The following is a 20518-nucleotide window of genomic DNA, read 5'->3' as shown; positions in this document are numbered from 1 at the left end:
GCAATTTATGCCACTTCAATGGCACTATGACAATTCACACTGTTTATACAGTATATCCTTTATATTGTGATCAGTGGAGCTATGATAACTTATTCTAGCTGCCTTGATGTGAATCGGTCCAGCCCAGCTTATTCTTATGTTCTCAATAACATCAGCAAACACGGCAATACTAGAAGAGTCCAGTAACTGCTTTCGGACTGCAGTCCAAATAAGTTTAATTACTTCTTATTTTACAAAACAAACTGATTCAACAATTTCTTCAAATTCAGACAGATACCTGCTGGCCAGAAGCACAACCTACCCCACTGAACAGAACAATTTGAAAGGTTTGTAAAAATCGAAATGGTTTTGGATATGATACATTGATTACCCTACCTACTTAAAAGTTTGCAACCTGATTGAGAGCCCGAGCATTTAATAATAAACTGCAAATTTCAAAATTAAAAAGTGCCAATTTTGCCTTCCATGAGCTGGAAAAGTATGTTCTGATAGAAGGTAACATCATGTAAAACAGCCATCATTACCAAGTAACACAAATGTTTTTCGTATGTAAAATTGCTTTGTAAAATATTTGCTCCATCTGCTGAAAGTAGCAAAGACAATTTTCCCTGATAGCTAATGGCCCATTTCAGCTGTATGGCAAGTGATTCACCGTGGATGCGACTTGCATTAAGTAGAATGGCGAAAACAGTGCACAGAATTCTCCACTTATGTAGTATTATCTACTCACTGCTTCCTGAGAGCCCGTCCCTCATTATCACGGCCTTCGCTTTGGATCAGCACACAGGACTAGGGTTGCTTTGACTCAAGAGGCTTTTTGTCAAACTGAGGCACATATGCTATGCTTCAATACAAAAGCACAAAACAGCCACTTTCCTTGACTACAAGAACAAGAAGGTTAGTTCTCTTTCAACTTTCCAGCACTTAAACTGCTGTTCCTTTTTTCACACCACATGGGGCCATGGTTTTCTCTTCTGGCTCATGCTGTCACTCTGCACGCTGAGGATTTCAATATATAAAGATCAAGCACTTCTTTTAATTCTAAATTCAGCTACATACACGCGCACACAAAGCAAAAAATACTGGCCTAGTCCAAAACACCCCTCCCAATTGCTTCAGTTTCATTGTATACTCTGCTACTTACCATACCTCTATTGAAAAGCACATGTTTACATTGTGCCCTGAACTGCTTCAACATCTGCTAACAGACCAATAAAAGATAAATAAACCAGGATTGTTTAGAAAGAGAGATCCTTTCTATTTCCTCCGAACACTCCTAAACTGGCAGCAGCAATATGCTGCCGAGATCCCTTTTTGTAGATGTCATCTCGGAAAACAATATATGCGGGGAAATCAAACACAAAATCGCTACCGCCTGTGCTACCAAGAATCAGGCAGAAGGAGGATCTTGAAAGCTCTACGAGCCTGTCAAATAATTCTGCATGTTTATGCACGGCATGTTAATTTGGGATGATGACAATTTCATTAAAGAGTTTGCTTTCCTTTTCCAAAAAATACTCTATGTGCATTGGCATTTTATGCATAAGAGCATCTATTTGGCAAGATCGTGGCCCTCATTTTTCAAGGCTCCCCAAGCTTACCTTCAGAATGAGAAAAACATTACACAGTTTTCATACTTTTCTAAAAGTCCTTTTAAAAAAATAATTAAAAAAGATCCTACGTTTATTTCAAATGCAAGATTTGTAAGTTCAGGACTTTGGGATGATAATAATTATACAAAATGAGATAAGTAATATCTGAGTGAGTCTTTTCTGAATTTTAATTAATATCTGCAAATGCACAATCAATTCAGATACTCTCAGATTAATAAGATTTTCCTAATTAGATTGCTTGTCTATATTTCAAACTCTATAAATTTTGTTCAGTTGTGTCGTCCATCCCCTCCCCCCCCCCCATTTCTGGCTTGTTTCACTAAAGAAAGGATTATAATGAATGAATGAATTCCAAACAATGCAATTCCAAAAGGAAAAGAGACACCGTATAGATAATGCAGTCACTTGCCAGGAATTTTATCTAAACTGCTGAGCTGTAACGCTAAAGGAATTGTCAGACAAAACCTGTGCTGCATTTCACAAACAACACACAGTTAAACTTCTTTTATTCTTAGAGTTGCCTATGTGTTCCTTTTTCTGGATTTTAGCAAAATAAACATTTTTAAAATAATCCAAGCAGGCATTTTATTGCATGTGATAACATTAACGGATTTCAGATTTCTTTAGTGCTCTTGCTTTATCCTCTCCTTCCACACTGTTATTGCTAAAAACTGGCAGTTAAATTCAATTGATTCAAAATATTCTGGATCCATATGGCCTCAAACCCTGGAGCTGAAGTTCTGATATTGCCTCACTGCTGTTTTCTAGCATTTGCCTCTACTCCAGTCCCCAGATGGTGGAAGTAACATTTAAACCTCCTTTCCTCTGCCTTGTACAATAGACCTTGGCACCATTTCAACTGTTTACTCCGGTAATTAACAGCACTGATACCACAACAATTACAACTCCTACAATCTTAACACAATAATGCTATGAATTAGTGAGAGCTAATGGCTGGAAGGTATAGTGGTTCCAGACTGCGAGATCTGTGCATTTTTAGAATAAAATAAAAGGTACAAACAGCATGCTTGCGGTAGACAATGATTACCTAGTAATTAGTTTACACAAAGCTTCCTATTTAATGGCAAAACGCTGTAATTAACGCGTGACAGAAAATCAAAGGGTACTTTGTAAGCATATGAAAAATTAACACTGCAGGCCTATAGCTTTATGTACTGATTAGAAGCATATTAAATCAATAGGACATACACACCAACAGCTTGCATATCTGATTATTCCAGGTCTTAGGAATGGATATCACGGCTTTAATTTAATCAAGGAATACAATTATCATGCTTTAGTTTACTTAGGATTTAACAATCACCTGAAACATCACTACGGCAGCTACACAGATATATTAATAAATTGAGTGAGAGCACTACTGATTGTTTGCAGATACAGTGAGACTATTTCGACTATTTAGATAAATGTTCACAGAACACTGCCCATACTAGGAGACAACCTGCAACTGTATTGCTTTACTGGCAATCAAGTTCTTCTTTAAGTCTTTGAGTTCTTTCTCTTTTCCTATTAAATATCATATTGGATAGAAGAAATTTTAAAAGCCTGTCAAAATTCTGTAAATGGATCTTCTGTGTATCTGCCAGAGTTTCTGGCCCTCTTCAGGCTGAAAAAATTAGCACACCTGCAATTGCACGTGTACAATAAATAACAGCAGCAGCAAAGACTACTTGCTTAAGAACCCCCTCAGCAGACTTCACGTGTTACACCAAGAGCAATTGAATTGCTTGCACTTCATCCCAGTTCCACCAATATTTGTGTAGCCTTGCGCCAGAACAAAGTTGGCAGTATTATAAAAGGTGATCAGAACAGTGAAAAAACCATGTTTCTACACTTCTTTGACAGGACTATGGATGATTTTATTTTATCTATTTGTAAGCATGTTCTCTACTCTGAATTCCTGCTTCAGTAAAGCAACAGGATATGGTACATAAGCTTCAGGTTTCTTATAGTGAATGCAACTCATTCAACCAGTTAAAAACCTCCTCACCACTATTCTTGATTTTCAGGCAATCACAAAGTTCCTCTAATTACTTATTGCAAGGCTTTTGAATATTGACCCAAAACACTTAAATATAACGGAACAGCCAGCATTTCATAGCACTTTATCTTGGCCTTTGAAATTGCAATTTTCCAAAAGCAATCAATGCACAATCCTGAAACCAGCATCTGAATATTGCTTCATGCAACTCAGACTGAAAGGTGGGTTTTCTGGATTTATCACCTTTTGAAAAGATTTTGATTTCCTATTACACATTTTAGTGAATTAACCAAGATACGGTCTATAAAGAAAAGAAACCATGACAAAATACTGCAACACAAATGGAGACGAGATTCAAACTCTCTAACATTTAAAACAGTAGGCTGCCCAAGCACATTAAATAGCTTTTTTTTTCTTCTACAACAGATATTTAATGAAGAGTTTTGAAACGGCTGTGTAGCCACGGCCAATTATAATAGCTTATTCAAGAGAATATTTGTTGCTTCTTTTTCTGTGTCTTGTTCTATTCTTGTATTTTGGCTCTTTTCCTCTTTATCTCCATATATCCCTCCTTTTGTTTTCAGCCTGATCTTCTTATCTTAGCCTTGCTGCTATGTAAACTTGCCACATGTTGCTGGTCCTGGTGGTTAATTAAGAGTTGCAGTGTAATAAAAGTTAATTCTGAAATTAATTTGACTATTAATCTAACCTCGTGATTTAGCTACTATTTACACATGTATAGTAACACAACACGGTGGGATCTCTGCACAGTCCTGTATTATTTTATGTGAGGGCTGCTAGAAGAACAAAAAAAGGCAACACTAACAGGAAGGCAACATTATCCTCCCTCTAACAGGCAAGAGGACTGCGAGTGTTGTGAGACTGAGGTGGCAGTTCGAGGAGTCAAAGACCAGGAGGCACTGCAGACTTTGCCAGCCTTGTGTCTACTGCAAAACAAACAAAATACTGCAAATAACAAACGTGGTAGACTGCTTCTCCGCTGTCCTTTACTGCTTGAATTCCGAGTGAGCATCTGGGCATCCTTCCTCAGGCCCACATAAAGCAGGGCTGTATAAGGTCTGCTTAGCCACGAATCTTACCTCTGACCACAGCCACAAGTAGATGCTCAGGTAACAATATGAAAACAAATGTCTTTACAAATGGCCTCAAACCGCCAAATGAGCATTTATGGTGACAGCAGTTCTCTTGATATTGAATATCATTAGAATCTGGGCCTCAGGATGAAATTTTTTATCAACTGGCAGACTTAAGCAGTGCACAGTAGGATGAAGGCCTTGCAGAGACATTCAGCATAGTTTGTAAATTCTGTCCCTTACGAGTTGCAAAATAATTGTTCAGATAACTCAGATGCTGCATTAAGTTAACAATGTAAAATACATCAATAATCTTGTCCTGCATTTTTGTTTGCCCAATGCTATTTTTGAAATGAAGAACCTAAAATCAGTCTCATTTTTACATGGAATAGATTTTTACACAATTCAAACTCAAAAACTACATTATTTTTAATCTCTTGTCTACTACATACCAATGAGGAAAATCTGGGTATCGTGTCTTAAACTGCTATGCAAATGATGCTATTTGTAAGTATTAACATAATTTAGTGCTTACAGTCATATTCTCATTTCTAATAATTCTACCAGAATGGAGTCTTTTCACTGTACTCTTAGCCTGCAGGATAGTCTTTCATCAAGAAGCTGAATTTTTTAATAACCTGCCAGCATACGTTTTGTATGTGGCAGCCTATGCCGATGACACAATGTCTTCATTATCGAAAGAAACAGGTCTACATACTGTAATAGGACATTAAAGCATGCCTGTGCTCATAAACTAATGCTTTGATGTTTAAATGTGTATCATTACAATGGTATTCCTTAACAAAGGATGATTTTAATCCTCTGCTCTCAATGGTAATACTCAGTGGAAACTGCAATTCATTATATATAAAAAAGGTCTCCCGTTTTACAAAAAGGGGCTAAACTCAGAAGGCAGAAAAATTTGAACACACATATTCAAACAAGACGTTCAAAATAGCAGCAAGTTTCACTGTGCCAAAGCTCACTTTAATATTGGTCTGGATTCATGGAAGCTTTCCTGCTGACTCTAGGAAATTAGATCAAATGCATCATTCCATATATATTTTCCAACTTCCAATAAACGATTGTGTTTAAGGGCTTCTAAAGGATTGGTTCCTGGCTACATCAAAGCCTAACATAAACACAGTATGAAAGGGAAAACAGAGAAAGCTAGTTATCACTATGTCCCTTCATTCAGAGTCACTTAGCCATGGAATAATTAAAAAGGCACAGAAACAGGAACACTAACTCTAGGTAGTAACACCTGTATAGGGAATTTATACAAGCAAAAAACTAGAGCTGGTGAAACTGCATTTTATCATGTCTTCTGCCCCCAGCTCTGACGGTGGGAGCAGAATCTAGGTATGTTCTGCTAGCTTCATGTCCCAGAAAGTTCAGTGGCCAGACAATGCTCCCACTAGGGCAGCTCTCCAATGATCTGCTTCGTACTGACTGACTTGTACACAGGGATCCTCAGCAGACTGATGAAATCAGTGCTTCAGTTTTATATGATAAGCTCCATTTCATAACGTGGAATTATTTTGTAGTTGTCAAATGCAACAGAACTGTAATCAGCCCAATTCGAAATTTTAATATACAATATAATTCAATCAAAGAAAAATTCCAAAACTGTTTTGATTGAATTAAGAAAAAAATCAAGAGAGCTATAATGAGTAGTTTATGTAAATTAAACAATTCTTTCTGGATACATTCCTTCTGGCTTTAAAACCATTACATTAGGAATGAATATGGCGCCATATACAGAAATATTAAATGCTTATTGAAATTAACACATTTAAATACCAATGAATATTTAAAGAACAAATAGTTCTCCAAATACCAGAACTAATGAACTCTAGTTTCAGATGGATTTTTCTGCAGTTGAGATGTATGATCTTACAATCTCTCTCAAGCATATGGATTCTTATGAATCCACTAGTGCAAGAGTTCATGCTATATTGTTTCCCTCAGTTAAATATTTATAGGATCTCTCTCTGTCCTTACCTAAACACCCACTGTAATGAAACATGCAGGAGTCTAACGATCTCTGATACTTCAAGTGTTCTGTGTTATACAGATGAAAATCCCTAACAGGTTTAAAAGTTATTAGTGAGGAAAAATATACAGAAAAAATAATCCTTAGGAAGCCAGCTTAAAAGGAAACAGTTTGTATGTGGTTTCAAATTGATTAGCCTTGTTCACAATATCAGTCCAACAGTTTTGTTCCAGTGATTCCAACGTTTCTATGTAGCTGTAACACTCTACCACTGATAGACTCGTTTCTACGTGCTCTCACTTTGGATAAAAAACACTACGTAAAATTTGCGTATTATTGCATATGAATTAAGCGTTCTGTGCCCAACTTATTCCACAGCTGGATATCAGACATTTACTTACATTTTGGGATATTTAATTATTATTTTTTTATTTGAATTACTGTTGCCTACTACTTTGTACAAGCTGCTCTGGACTCTGTAACATCAACGTTTATCTATGTCTTCAAACAAAAGCTTAGGGAAAAGACTTGCTGTGAGGAACAACCCCAGCAGACTAGGAAGGAGCCAGGCCAGCAGACAAGATACCCTGCTCTTTTATTACTTACATGCGCCCACTTCTTACTCCATATCTCAGGGCTGTGTTTCTGACGTTCCTTCTGAACCCAGTGGTAGCATTTCAAATGCAGGATAATATCACAGTAGGCGGTGCCATTTCCTCCAGATTCATCATTCACTTTAAACAACCAGCGCTGCACTTCCATGTTGTCAATGATCAGCTGACTGAGAATACTAATCATCTGTGGAGCAAGGACACAAAGATATTTTGTACTAGGACAATACCAAATTATTCCTCGATTTAGACTCCCCTTTCTCAAATGTTTGGACTTGAAACCTAACTATGGTTTCTGTTTCTCAGAGATGCTCCTCTTTTTACAGTTATCTCGCACACTTAGTGAAAGCAACCCTGAACGTTTTTTGATGAAGAATTCATGGTCTTCATCCAGTACTTGAGTCCGCTTGGGCAGACTACCAACCAGCAACATTCTGTTTTCTGTAAAAAAGAAAACAGAATCTTGTTTGTCCAGGGTTTTTTTGTCAAATCAGAATCTTAGGTTTTGGATAATCAGTACAGCTAAATAAATGGTTTTGACAGGGAATATCGTGGGATGGACTACCCTATTTGCAAAATCTGAGAAACAATTGTGCCAGATTCTAACAACAGCCAAACATCTGTGGAATTTTCCTACTGGAGAGTACATTATATGGTTATAAATATATGAAGGAACTACCAGGCAGGCTTTATAAAAATGCTAATTATTTATTTGTATATGTACACAGATTTAAATGGGCTTCAAATGCCTTTTGCCCAGCTGGCGTAGGATGCAATTAGCTTAATAGAAACTGCAGATGCCTTTGAACCCAGTAACAGTACTATCAAATCTTTTTGCATTAGCTAGAAGGTATTTTTACATAACAATTTTGGGGAGTTTTTTTTTTTATTATTATTTTTTCCACTGACCTCAAATACAATTACATGTGTGTTTCAGCTGCTATTATTTGTGGCTTTTGAGAATCCCATAAATGTGTTTTTCTTGATGACTCCCCTACAGTAATAAAAAGGATCAATAATACTGTAAGGACTGTAGCAATCATAAAGAATTATGTGCTATCTTTAAGTGAAAATTGAATTGTGCTTTAACATAGTGTCACCTTGCTTTGATTATTTAACCTAAAATGTCAATATTTCATACACGCAAACAGCAGAAGTAGAACTTCCATAACACTGTAGTATGAATCAAAAGTATTAGATTCACGTAAGTTAGTTATTTAACAATAAATCAAACAGTGGTTTTACAGATCATTGATCACGTATTTATTTCATCTGCTATAGAAGTTGTAACGTATTCGTGTAGCTTAGGTTGTTTTCAGTGTTAAAGGTGATTAATAAAAAGAAAAGCAACGTGAAAAATCTAAGAAAAAATACCTATGAACAATGGCAGTGATTACCTCCATAAAAATATGATAAAAATCAGTACAGATTGTATTTAGATATACAATAACATATTGCAAACTCAGCCTTTAGAATGAGATACTGAGGCACAGAATGCAAAATAAATGTGTCAGCTGAATATGCTATAGAAAAGTCATGTGCCTTGTAATTTCAGTTTAGTAATATTTTGTCTTGTCATGCTGACACGATCATCAAATTTAGCAATGACAAGCCAGAGACAAGGTAAAACTTCAGCTGTAGATATGCTCAGCGAACCTCAAATTGAATGGCTGGCTTCCTAAGTGGAAGAAGTTTCCCCTTCATCAAATACTTTGCTTCCCAGAAATCCCTGTTCTATTTTCAGTCACTGGTAAAAGTCCTATTAATTTCATTAAGGCCATGACTTCATCCATGGAGCAGCAACACAAGCCGCTTGAAATAACTGATCCAAAAGGGCTTATATATTCTCAAGATCGAATGTGAAGAATATGAGAACAATTGTATTGCTTCCTGACTGGGATACAAATTGCATTTAATTGGTGAGATTCAGCCAAAAAAGAGCCCAACCTCATCCACAATTTAATCAAACCTAGTTAGGGTCTAATCAATACAGCCATTGCAATTGTACAAAGTTTGCATCCTATCAAGTGAAAACAGGCACCTGCATGTTGACACATCCCAGAGCACATCCTGCTTACCTGCTCATTGTTGTAGATGTCAGATTCTCCAGGAGGGGTTGGCACACAAGCACTGGCAAAAATTCGTTTACTTCCAGACTTGGTACTATAGAGATGAGCCACTTCTGGCACTGAGCCTAATATAGGCACATTTAACATGTCAGCCACTGCTAAATCATCTTTGTGGGGAACCCCTCCAATAATGTAGGCATCTCTGCTCTGGATAAGGATTTTTATTCTTTTGATTGTCTTGGGACTGTACTTCAGCTGAGTGGCTAGGCACATGTGATGCTTCTGTATAAAGATAACATTATTCTTGTTAAAAGGTGTTCTTTTCTATTCCATGAACCTAATTTATAATGTTGCACACAATAAATACATTATTAATAGCAGGCTGGGTTATGACCTATCCTGTAGCTTAGCAGTTTAAATTGATAAAAGCTGTTGGGGTGAGGCTCCATAATCGTGCACATCTTTAGTGTGTTGGAAATGGGCTCACTGGGAATAGAACTAATTACTACACATCTGTATTTATTTGATCCATACGGAATTATCCTTCTGTCAGTCGGCAGAGAGGCTGGTGGCCTTTGGATAATAGTGATTCATCTCAGCAACACTTCTGGCATGGTTTAACTCTAAAGCACCTAAAAATCAATACAAAAATGAAGAAAAACCCCTATAGCAGAGAATGTATTTCACCATACAGTTCAGCAGTATTTTAAGCGATTTTCTGAGAATAAAACACTTTGATTTACAAAAGCTTTCACTGATCACATTAAATTACTGGGGATATACATTCCCATTATACAGTAGTTTTGATAGCTACTGTAAATGCAACTGCAGAGTACTCAAGGTAAGAGGTTTTTTTTTTTTTTCAGTATATGATTTTCAACTTTTTGTACGGAATTTTTCATTTCTTCTAAAAAAGAAAATCTCTATTGCTGAACAAGTTGCCTGTGACAGCCTTAAATTTAATCTAAGAATATCAGTCGTGGCAGGTGAAACCTCACAAGTATTTGCTGTGTGTTGCTTGCAGACAACCCAATTATCTTTACAAAGGTACAGAGGTGCCCTGAGGTTGAGATGGATGGGACAGTACAATAGAGGTCCGTTGCAAAAGATTGCCATAAACAAGGAAAACTTCTTTACATTGAGATTTTATCTAACTGAGGCCCAAGTATTCCTTTCCAGGGTAGCCTAAATACTAGATTTTCGTAGGGATATGCAGAACTGAGAAACTCGGCATATTTTCCTTCAAAGTTCTGGATGCTCCTTCACATGCACTGAAGCATAAATCCTAATTCCAACTCCTTGGATGGGGATGATGGGAGAGCCCCCAGAAATGGACAAAAGGAATCCCTTTTGTCAATGGTTAGTGCTTTCTTGTACCAAACACATCGCTCCCCAAAGTGCTCAACTCTCTCTAAAGGAGCCAGACGTATTGCAAGCAGAAGGGGGATATGTCTCTAGGTCAGAGAAATGAGATAATTTTCAAACTTCTAGTAGGAAAAAGGAAGTCACACAAGTATAAGGGCAAAGAGAACAACAAACACATTTTCCTGGAGGTTTTTTTTTTTTTTTTTCTTTTTTCCTTCTGTCAGTTTTAAAACAGAGACTTAATGTTCTGATTCGGTTGTTTCTTTTCTCTTGAGCACTGGTACAAAAGCACGGAGATGGCCCGTTCTGTTGGTCTCATGGCAGAGTTCTGCCATGTCGAGAACAGGATCAATTTCCAGCCCCGGTCACTTGCTCCCTGGGGCCATGGGGACAAGATTTGTTTTGTGTCTCTCAATAATAGATTTTACAGTTAATTAAGGAGTGCAAGAAACAGGCTGTAAAAGCTAGTTCATTCCTGCTTTAAGAGCGGTATGGCTGCCATGATATATGGTAGTGTGAGCAAAAGCAGGTAAAAGCAGGAGGACTGAGGAATCCCCAGAATTCCAGCACAACACAGTGGAATAATGGTTAACGGATTAACCAAAATGTAGTTCTTGTTTCCCAAGCCTGTTGATTTTTTTTTTTTAAACTTCTCAAGATCAGAGAAGCTGAACTTGGCATCAACTTCACCACAATGAGCAAGGCTACCACTACCCCACCTGGAATTTGCTGCTAGTTGAGGATCAGCAGAGTGTAACACGTTGCAGATGGCTCCACAGAGTCACACAAGATCATTCTCATAACTAGTGACTAAAGGACACAGGTATGTGGACACCTCTTCCTCACAGTCTCTCTGTCTCCCCTCTGCAGACACCAAATAGTGGCGCAGGGCTCTCCATGTCTGGTTTTCTTTTCCATAGATTTTCCTTCCATCCCATTCCACCAACGCAACTAGCAAGCTGGTTAAGGTTGACCTGTGCTTCTGGAATTGCTCAAAGTAGCCTGCTAAGGTGGCCTTCAAGACAGACGTTCATACTTCAGGAGTAATTTCAGATACGCTGGTACAACAAAAGGTTTTATAGAGTAATCCAGAAGAAAGATGCCCCAAAAGAACCTGTAAAATTCTAACCCTTACACAGACAGAATGACAGCTAAATTCACGGTCACTGAGGCCAACGGGTGACTAGATTCAGTTATGAGTACAGACTCTTCCCCATATAAAAAGATATTGCAATTTCCCATTCGTATTGATGGCACCAGCATACTTCTCAGCATTCTGTAACTGGGTCGGGGGCACAGTCCATATCCATGAAAGAACCATGCAGCCCTTGCAACTAAAATTATCCCCTATATCAAAGCATATAAACATTTCCCAGTAAATCATAGCAGCATAATAAATTTTCACAGGGTTGTTTGCTCCTCACCTGGAAAAGAAGCTTTGTTTGGAAAATTTTAGCAGAAATATTCCAAGAGTGAAGGCTATACAGAAGAGATGCATGCCTGAAAATGATCTGCTTTTACAAGTGCTTCAACCAAATCACCATGATGAAAATCAGTCATGAAATCCATTTTTTATTCCTGGTCAGCATGTCCATGTTAAGCAGCACCTCATTTGTCCATAATATGATGGGTTTTAGATGATATTTTAGCATGTTTTATGTAGGTGGCTCTTTAAAGTTTCCAACATTTGTTAGCTAGTACTGGAGAAATAGCCCAGTACCTGAGGAGGGTGGGAGTTGGGGGGAGCTAGAATTGTCAAAATGCAATTGAAAAAAAATATATCACTGGTGGTTTTCAAGGATTTACCATCCAAATAACTTTACAAGGTGAAGGGTCAAATTATGGAACAGCACAGACACATGATTCTTGCAGATTACACCAGTATTCAGATGAAAGACCAACACTAAAGAAAAGACAGCTCCTAAAAACACGAATATCATCTTGATTCTCCAACTTCAGAAAAATCAAAATACGTTCATATCTACAGAATTCACTTTAACTGTTGCAAAACTAGCAGGCATCACATCAATTTTCATCAAAATAGGGTATAACCAATACTTGTTCAACTAAATAACTAGAAGAGGGTTATTAATATATATTGAAAACAAAAACAGGGATTCAAGCATAGACACTAGAGATATAAATGTCACAAAATTTTACACAAATCAAATCTTAGCTAAGATACTGTGAACTTAATATTTACAATATTTAATTCTTCTCCACTGTAAAGGAGCTTCACTGCATTGCAGTATTATCAGAAGCACTATATGTAACATACAACAGTTAAGGTCCCTTTTTAGATGGTGTCCCAGCATGTGGATTTAAAAATGACTTGGCAAGTTCAGAAATCATGTTTCTATATTATCTAACCTAAACAGTTTTAAGTTCTATTCTTTAAAAAGTTTTAAGCTGGATTAATTGCAAGAAACACTACCAACACATGGATGATTGGATGCCGGGCTATCCAGAGATAAAGTTTGAGTAATAAGAATGGTTTATTGCTGTGATTTGCTTACAGAAATAAATCTATCAAGTTCGCAGTCCCAAGCATATAGTAAGAATGAACAGTGGTCTACAAACAGCCAATATAGGACAATCTCAACTAAGTCTATAAAGCTAAACCAGGATATTTATTTCCAATGCTCTAACTAGTAGTCTAATCAGTAAAGCCCTTAAACTTGCAATAATATTTCACTGATGTGTACCAGAGCGTTACAAGTTATAAAATTTCCAATTTAATTTTACTGCATCCCTCAAGCTGTAGTAATTAGAAGACAAACTCACAGGGAAGCTGTTTATAGCTTCAGGGGTGAGAATTTTGAACCTGTCCTGCAGGTCACCCATGTCCTCAGGGTTCCCAGATCTAACAGCTGCCTGCAGACCCAGGAGTTTATTGTAATACTGCAGTAACTCCTCACTCAGATGAAGGGGGCAGATGTAGATGACGTCCACATTGGCATCTAAAACAAAGGGGCACAATGTTCATTATTGGGAGAAAGGTAGACTCCATTCACAACAGCAATCTGATGATTCCTGAACATTTGCTAACAAACAGCTTCCCTAAAAAAAAAACACTGGAAATAAAACCAGGATCTTTAATTCCCCAATCTTAGTGGTTTAACTGCTTTTTCTGTGCTTCAGCATTTCTCTGAAGACAGGTCAGCAACCCAAAGAAATAGCTAGTTTTCAGAATTCAATCTGCAGAACATATTGGGGGCAGAATTTTGAAAGTCTTGCAGGGGGATTTATCTACGCAACTCACATTAACATCAATGGGAATTGTACACTGCTTTAAAAATATATCCCATTAAGTTCAGTAAATTATAAAACTGAGCTATTAAGTTTAGAAAGCTGATGAAATCGCAATTTCATACGCTGCCTGGATTTTGCATGGCCTGCTCCTATTCTTGGCCTGTCCAAATAAAAGCTCACGGTAGGATGCCATTAATAACTATTGTTGAGCATGTGAGTGTGCAGATTAGCTAGTTAAATACCACTGCGTGAAAATCTGTTTTCTGCATGTAAAACAACTTGGTCTGAAAGACTGCATATACACAAACACTAAGAGGTGAGAAAGTGAAAGTCTTTAATATATGCCATTTTGGAAAATTTTTACCACTGTGCTCTTCTAAAATATTAATAAATGAGTTAATGAACTAATTGCCTTGTAACATTGATAGGGTATGCTCTCTAGCACTCCTAGATTTTTATCCAGCTCCTGCTGAAATCAGTAGGAAGTCTTTCAGTGTCTTTACTAGGCACAGAAACCAGAGCCCTGAAAGTGCCAGGGACAACTGCTCTTACATGTGAATGAACTATTGGACTAAGGAAACCCTGAACCTATCGTTATAAAGGAATAAGATTTCCCACTCATTCACTTTTGTTTTGCCACACCGCTACAGGCAAACACCACACATTAAAAATGTAAGGCCAGAGTCTCAACTGAAGCATTAAAGCAGTACAGCATCCGACAGTCAGCCTTACATCTGAGTACTGGTAGAGCCTTTACCTAACACAGTTCATTGCCATATAACTTTTAGAAATATTTAAAAGAGCTCACTAGAACTGTTAGTCAATATTCTTTTATGCATTTATTCAGACTTACAAAATCAGCCTGAAAATTTACCAGCCTGGGTACAAAAAAAACCTACTTCCCCATGCTGCCTATATGCTGTAAGTATTGCACTGACAAAAAATGAAAAGCTCAAGTGCATTTGGTGAATAAAATGCTGCAACAGATTTTATTACTCTTAGCTCTGCCCTGTAAAGAGATATACAAGTCTGCTTCGGACACAGTGGGGCTTCAGAACAGCTTAGCTGATAGCAAGTCACATCAAGCAAGGAAATCCTCTGGTATAGTAAAGAAAAAGAAAACCGAGGTGGTAAATGTAAATGCTCTTCTGCCAGGCACAGGTAAGGCATCTGACCTAGTTAATATTTTAGTTAATAATTATCTAATTTGCATCTTACTCATGGTCTGCTTTACATTTTAGAGTGAAACCAATTTTCACGTTCACAGATTTTCAAGTAAGAAAGATTGCCTATACAATGTGTTGACTTTGTACCTTTAAGTTTCTAAGTATCATTTCAGAGACAAAATGAATGAATAAATAAATAAATAAAACTGTACTGTGGAAAAACAGTATTAGTGTCTAGATAATATATAAAGGCAATTACATTATTATTTTAGGCAACTGTAAATTTCTGCATCTAATATATTTTTGTTAGAAACTTACTAAATGGCATTTATAAAATAATAATGATACTGAAATATATATGAATCATGTAAAGTATGTCATTCCAGGGAGCCAATGAAGTTGGTCATTGACAAATAATATTCTTCATTGTTTTGCTTAAAAGAGGACTGTCATTCTAGGAAAAACTTTTTAATGCATGTCTCTTACCTCATTTGCTAATTAAAAAAAAATTGGTTTAAATAAGGCCTTGTTCCTTTCTAGCATATCTTTCTCTCTCTATGAGCTTGAATGAACACTGGCGGAATTAGCTACCTAATTTTGTAGAACACTAAGCACTTTTGCTCGTTTGTGGTGCTCAGCATGCCACAGGATGAGGCTGCTTTATATTATCACAGAGTCAGAAAAATCAGTATGATGTTCTTATGAATAACTTGGACAGGAGAAAATGGCATAATTGCTTCTGAGTTTATATGCTCTCTATATTTAATATTAATACAAAAGGAAAGTCCTCACCCACCATTCTCTTTTACTCACAAGTACGGGCAAATAACAATCAAGATATAGGCAGCCGACAGCTCGTAACATACCCAGTATGTCACACAGTCTTCCCATCTGTAAATTCTGTTGAAGAGCAAAATCAGGAACGTGTTCACGAATGCACTGGGAATATCCTGGAAAACAAGTAAAGTCGACCCCCCCCAAAATGTATTCAAAAAGCCCTGATACATATTTAAAAGAAATCACACTTTTATATTAAAAAGCTGTAATATAAATATTCCAAATCCTAAACAAGGTATTGCATAAATTACATCGTCTTTATGAATTTACTTTTACTAATGAACTGATGTAACATCATTTTTTTGTGTCATGAGATTTTAAATAAAGACCTAAACACTACAAACCTATAGAGCTTTATAATTTAAATGTGTGGCCACATCTGAGTATTTTGCTCATCTTCTATGCGTTTGGACTCTTTTTAAACTGAAAAAAATGACACCATCATTAAGCAAGAATCCCGGTAGAGCAGTACATTTTGTCCTTCACACAGATAAAAGGCAACAAAAACACTTCATTAAGAAGATGTCTCAGTGATACCTGATCACTTTGTTGCAGAGGATGAATGAGTGGCAGCCTGTCTGAGCTAGGATAATCTATTTGGAGGTCAGACTTCCAACTGATTGCATACTTGCATTTGAAAAGACTGCTGCAAATGACATGCCCACTGTGACTATAATCTCTAATCCCGTAATTTTTAAATCAAGTTAATTCTAAATGAATCAGTATGTATATACAAACACACACAACCACACGATGCGAGTTGTTATTGCGAGCTGTGATTAAATCAATATGGAAGTTCAGCCTAACACTCAGTATGTGGCATGAAATCTTAAGATCCATTAACAAGACCCTTACAATATTCCTATGTATCTGCACATGACCAATCACTTATGAAAAACTTAGTTTGACTAAAATTAGAATTTCACTGCTTTCCTTTTGGAAGATGATAACGGGATCTTTCATGTGAATCCACCTGTTTTTTACTGCAAGGACAATTATTAGAAGTAACAAACATTCTAAGGTGATGTGCCAATGCCATATTGCATACAGGAGAACAAAACAGATATAGAGAAATGTAAATCACCAGATTCATTTGTAATAATTTCTTGTAAAATCAACATATTGTACTTAGCACAATGGTACTATGCACCTGCAGAATTACATCAATGTAAAAGATATCAAGGGTTTTGCCACTCTAAAATTAAGTTACGATAATCTGAAGAAGCTTGCTCTGATTATCTTAATTTCAGTCTCAAGGTTCTCCAAGATGGGGATCATTTTTAAATCACTAACAGTGTTGCTTAACGATTTCAAAACATTTAAATATCAAGCGTAGAAAGTAGCTGATTTCCCTACATTAAACTGCCCTCATGAAAACAGCTTTATTTTGAAGATCTACATCTGGGCAGAAAAATAACACGCAAATATTGCTTGGAAAATCAGAAATGATTTGAAAGGAATAATAGTTAAAGTAGCAATAGTACAAAAATAAAAACTTGTGCTTTGTTACGGTTCTGCAGATACACTATAGCATCATACCAACTACTACATGACCTTTTCTATGATGGATTAATAAAACATTAATTCACAATATACTAGCTTCCACTGCCAAGACCCTATTAGATTCACTGAGAGGAATATTCACTTCTCGTGAATCATTCACCTTCCAGCGGACATCATGAACCAAGTTAATCCTCACACCTGACATGTTTGGAATGCTTTGCACTTGCATGACTGGGTACCTGATAATGCTTATTAAAGGCAGAGGCTTAATATTCCATTCCTTGCAGTTTAAACAAAATTCTGCCCAAATGAATTGCATATACTGTGCTCATATTCCCATTGTTCCAGTACAGCCATAACCTGGGCCAATATTTCTGCTTTGTAATGTACTCGTAGTTTATGTGTCACTAACATTTTGAGCTTCTGCATTTGGTCTCAAATGCACAAAACATTTCAAGTAAATTTGCATTTGCCAGAAGCAAAAGCTCCTATTTTGATTCAAAGAGCCACTACTTTAGTTGATCTATACCTGTAATCTGATTAAGTTAAATTCCAAATCGTGTCTGAAAACAGTGATATTGACAAAAGCTGGCAATGGCAGAGCACTTGAGGATATGGCTGTTCATTTGCACGAGGCGTCAGAGCATCACGGCATCTGACTGACAGAGCTGGTCTACGAGAGGGTTGACCTTGCAAGGTGAGAACCAAGAATTTTGATTTCTCAGTTTAGTGGCACTGGAAGGACACTGAGGGACTTCCTCCCTTGCATGAGTTTTACGATAGTGTTTGTGCAATGACTTCAGTGGAATGCTCCCAATTTACACAGGGATAAGTTATAGGGAGAGTTATAGAAGTGCTAAAATAACGGGTGTAGGAAATAATGGTAAAGGGCCTGCTTTCACCTCCCCTTTCAACCTCAACCATGACCTAATGCCCCTTAATTGTGATTTTCTTAATAAATTTTGCTTGTCTCAAAGTGTCTTCCCTCAGCAAAGAAACTACAACACTTTTCAAACTCACCTTTGAAAACAGAAGGAGCAGCATGGAGGAGGGGGATAGTTTGAGTAACCACAGGGCGATGTCTGAAGGGGAAGGAGGAAAACAAGCTATCTGGGATTCAGCCACCGTGTGCTTCCAAGAGCTTGGGACAGGTCTAGTAAATAACACTTAACTTTTACTCAGCTACTGTTCAGCTGAAACTGCTTTTAAAAGGGATTCATGGATCACATGAGAAAGCTTTGATGAATACACAGCGGGCTATACAAGGTGCCAAATTTTATTTATCGTAAATCTAACTGTTTGGGTAGAAAGACTGATCAATCATTTAAAAATAGTTGAAAGAGAAACAGTATTTGAATCCCAAATATTGCAGAACTGTATTCATCCATTAGAGTGTGGGAGTAAATCTGATTAGAAACTTCCAACTCATTTTTCATTACACTAGCTGACAAAAATGCTAAACAATCTTTAAACAAGGAAAATTATATCCTTTTTTTCAGCTGTACTAGAAACCATAAGTTTTGTTTTGGGGAAATAAATGGAAACATTTTTTCCTTACAGTAGTATAGTTTAAGCCCTTCACTATTCCCTTTCCTGGATCATTTCCAGAAACTTGACATAAGTCTGAAAATGTTCTTGAAATGAAGACTGCTGAGAAATTCAGTTATGAGTCTATCTGCATTTATTGGAATTCTATTTGCACAAGAAGAAAAATTAGACTCGGGCTTGATGTAAATGCTGAAGTCAAGGAAATGTGAGTAGAGAGTTTGGGGCTCTGTTCTTGGCTTACAAGACAGAAGACAGAAACCACTAACGGCATATAGTCAAACAGTGTCTCTGGGTGCTTATCTGCTCTGTCCCAGCTTTTATAATTCAGACACATTCTTATGATTACCCAGACTCAGGCCTTAAAAAAAAACAAAAACCAAAAACCTGCTGATATCAGCTGTCATTCTGTATATTTACTCCTCATAGACTGAAGGAAATGTTACTTGTTTAAATTGCCTGGCTTCCCAGAAGTCTACCCAGACAGTCTTCTTAATTGTAACATTCCGAAAGGATAAAGAAAAGAAAGCAAAATTTTTCAGTATCATGGTTAAGCAGTTCTTTTTCAAAACAAAAAATGACAAGATAGGGCAGAACAAAAGCATAATTGGAAAACAGCACAACGAACAAACTACAAAACGTTGCTAGCTGGAAGTGTCCCAGTAATGGGCCCAAAATTTCACAAGTATTTAAAAAAATTATAAATGTGTCAATGAATTTAGGATAAACAAGCAAGAGTAACTTCTTCAAACAGCCTCTTCAAATCCCTCCCTTGGATGACGTCTTTTTTGCATGCCTTATTTGAACAGGTTTCCTAATTTTCTAAGAAAACATTTGCATTCAAATTATCTTTACTGCTTGCTTTTTTCCTCATTAAGGGAGAAGTTCCACTTGAATACTGCAGCCTCCTACGCGCGCACACACAAATTCCTGTATTTACAGCAGAATGCCGTATGAAGCATGTTGCAGCATCACAGCCTGGGCTCCAGGTGAAGTGCTAAATGAAGTGCATTTTCCCTATAGCTTTAGAATTTACTTATGAGGTTGAAATAATTTCAGAACTTATAAATTCCACTGGATGTTACATACCCATTGCAGTAACAGGGACATACTGATTAATTTTTTAGGTGAGCCTGTTTTGATTATATCAAGATTTTTTTTTAACATATTTTTGAAAGCATCTGTAGTGCAACAATTCTGCTGACTTTTGTTTTCACACGCCTAATTAATAATTGTGTTTTCCTATATAAATGCACTCCTTCACATTTTTACCCAGTTCAAAACACTGGAATGTAAAAATTATTTTTAAATGATCCTGCTTTAGAATAGGATCCCGTCACATGATTTAACCTAGCATATTCACATGAGACTTAAGACAGAGGTGTAATTAAAAACAGTTGTTCATCAAATGTATATTTATGTTAAACATAGTCAGCAGAATCATGAAATTAAAGGCTATCTGGGT

The 20518-nt window shown here is 36.9% G+C and overlaps 1 protein-coding gene across 1 annotated transcript in view; it reads right to left on the bottom strand.

Annotated features, from left to right (window-relative positions):
* The window catches only part of IQCH (IQ motif containing H), a 69193-nt gene that overhangs the window by 26005 nt on the left and 22670 nt on the right, over positions 1–20518 (bottom strand). Inside the window, exons 11-14 of the mRNA XM_035569421.2 lie at positions 16035–16118; positions 13535–13710; positions 9395–9667; positions 7312–7503 (exon numbers count right to left, since the gene is read on the bottom strand). Of these exons, the coding sequence (XP_035425314.2) occupies positions 7312–7503; positions 9395–9667; positions 13535–13710; positions 16035–16118 (725 nt within the window). The remainder of the gene's footprint in view (positions 1–7311; positions 7504–9394; positions 9668–13534; positions 13711–16034; positions 16119–20518) is intronic.

The sequence above is a fragment of the Cygnus atratus genome, chromosome 11 (assembly GCF_013377495.2).
Source record: "Cygnus atratus isolate AKBS03 ecotype Queensland, Australia chromosome 11, CAtr_DNAZoo_HiC_assembly, whole genome shotgun sequence".
Classification (NCBI taxonomy): Eukaryota; Metazoa; Chordata; class Aves; order Anseriformes; family Anatidae; genus Cygnus; species Cygnus atratus.
This window is presented reverse-complemented; position numbering and strand designations above follow the sequence as displayed.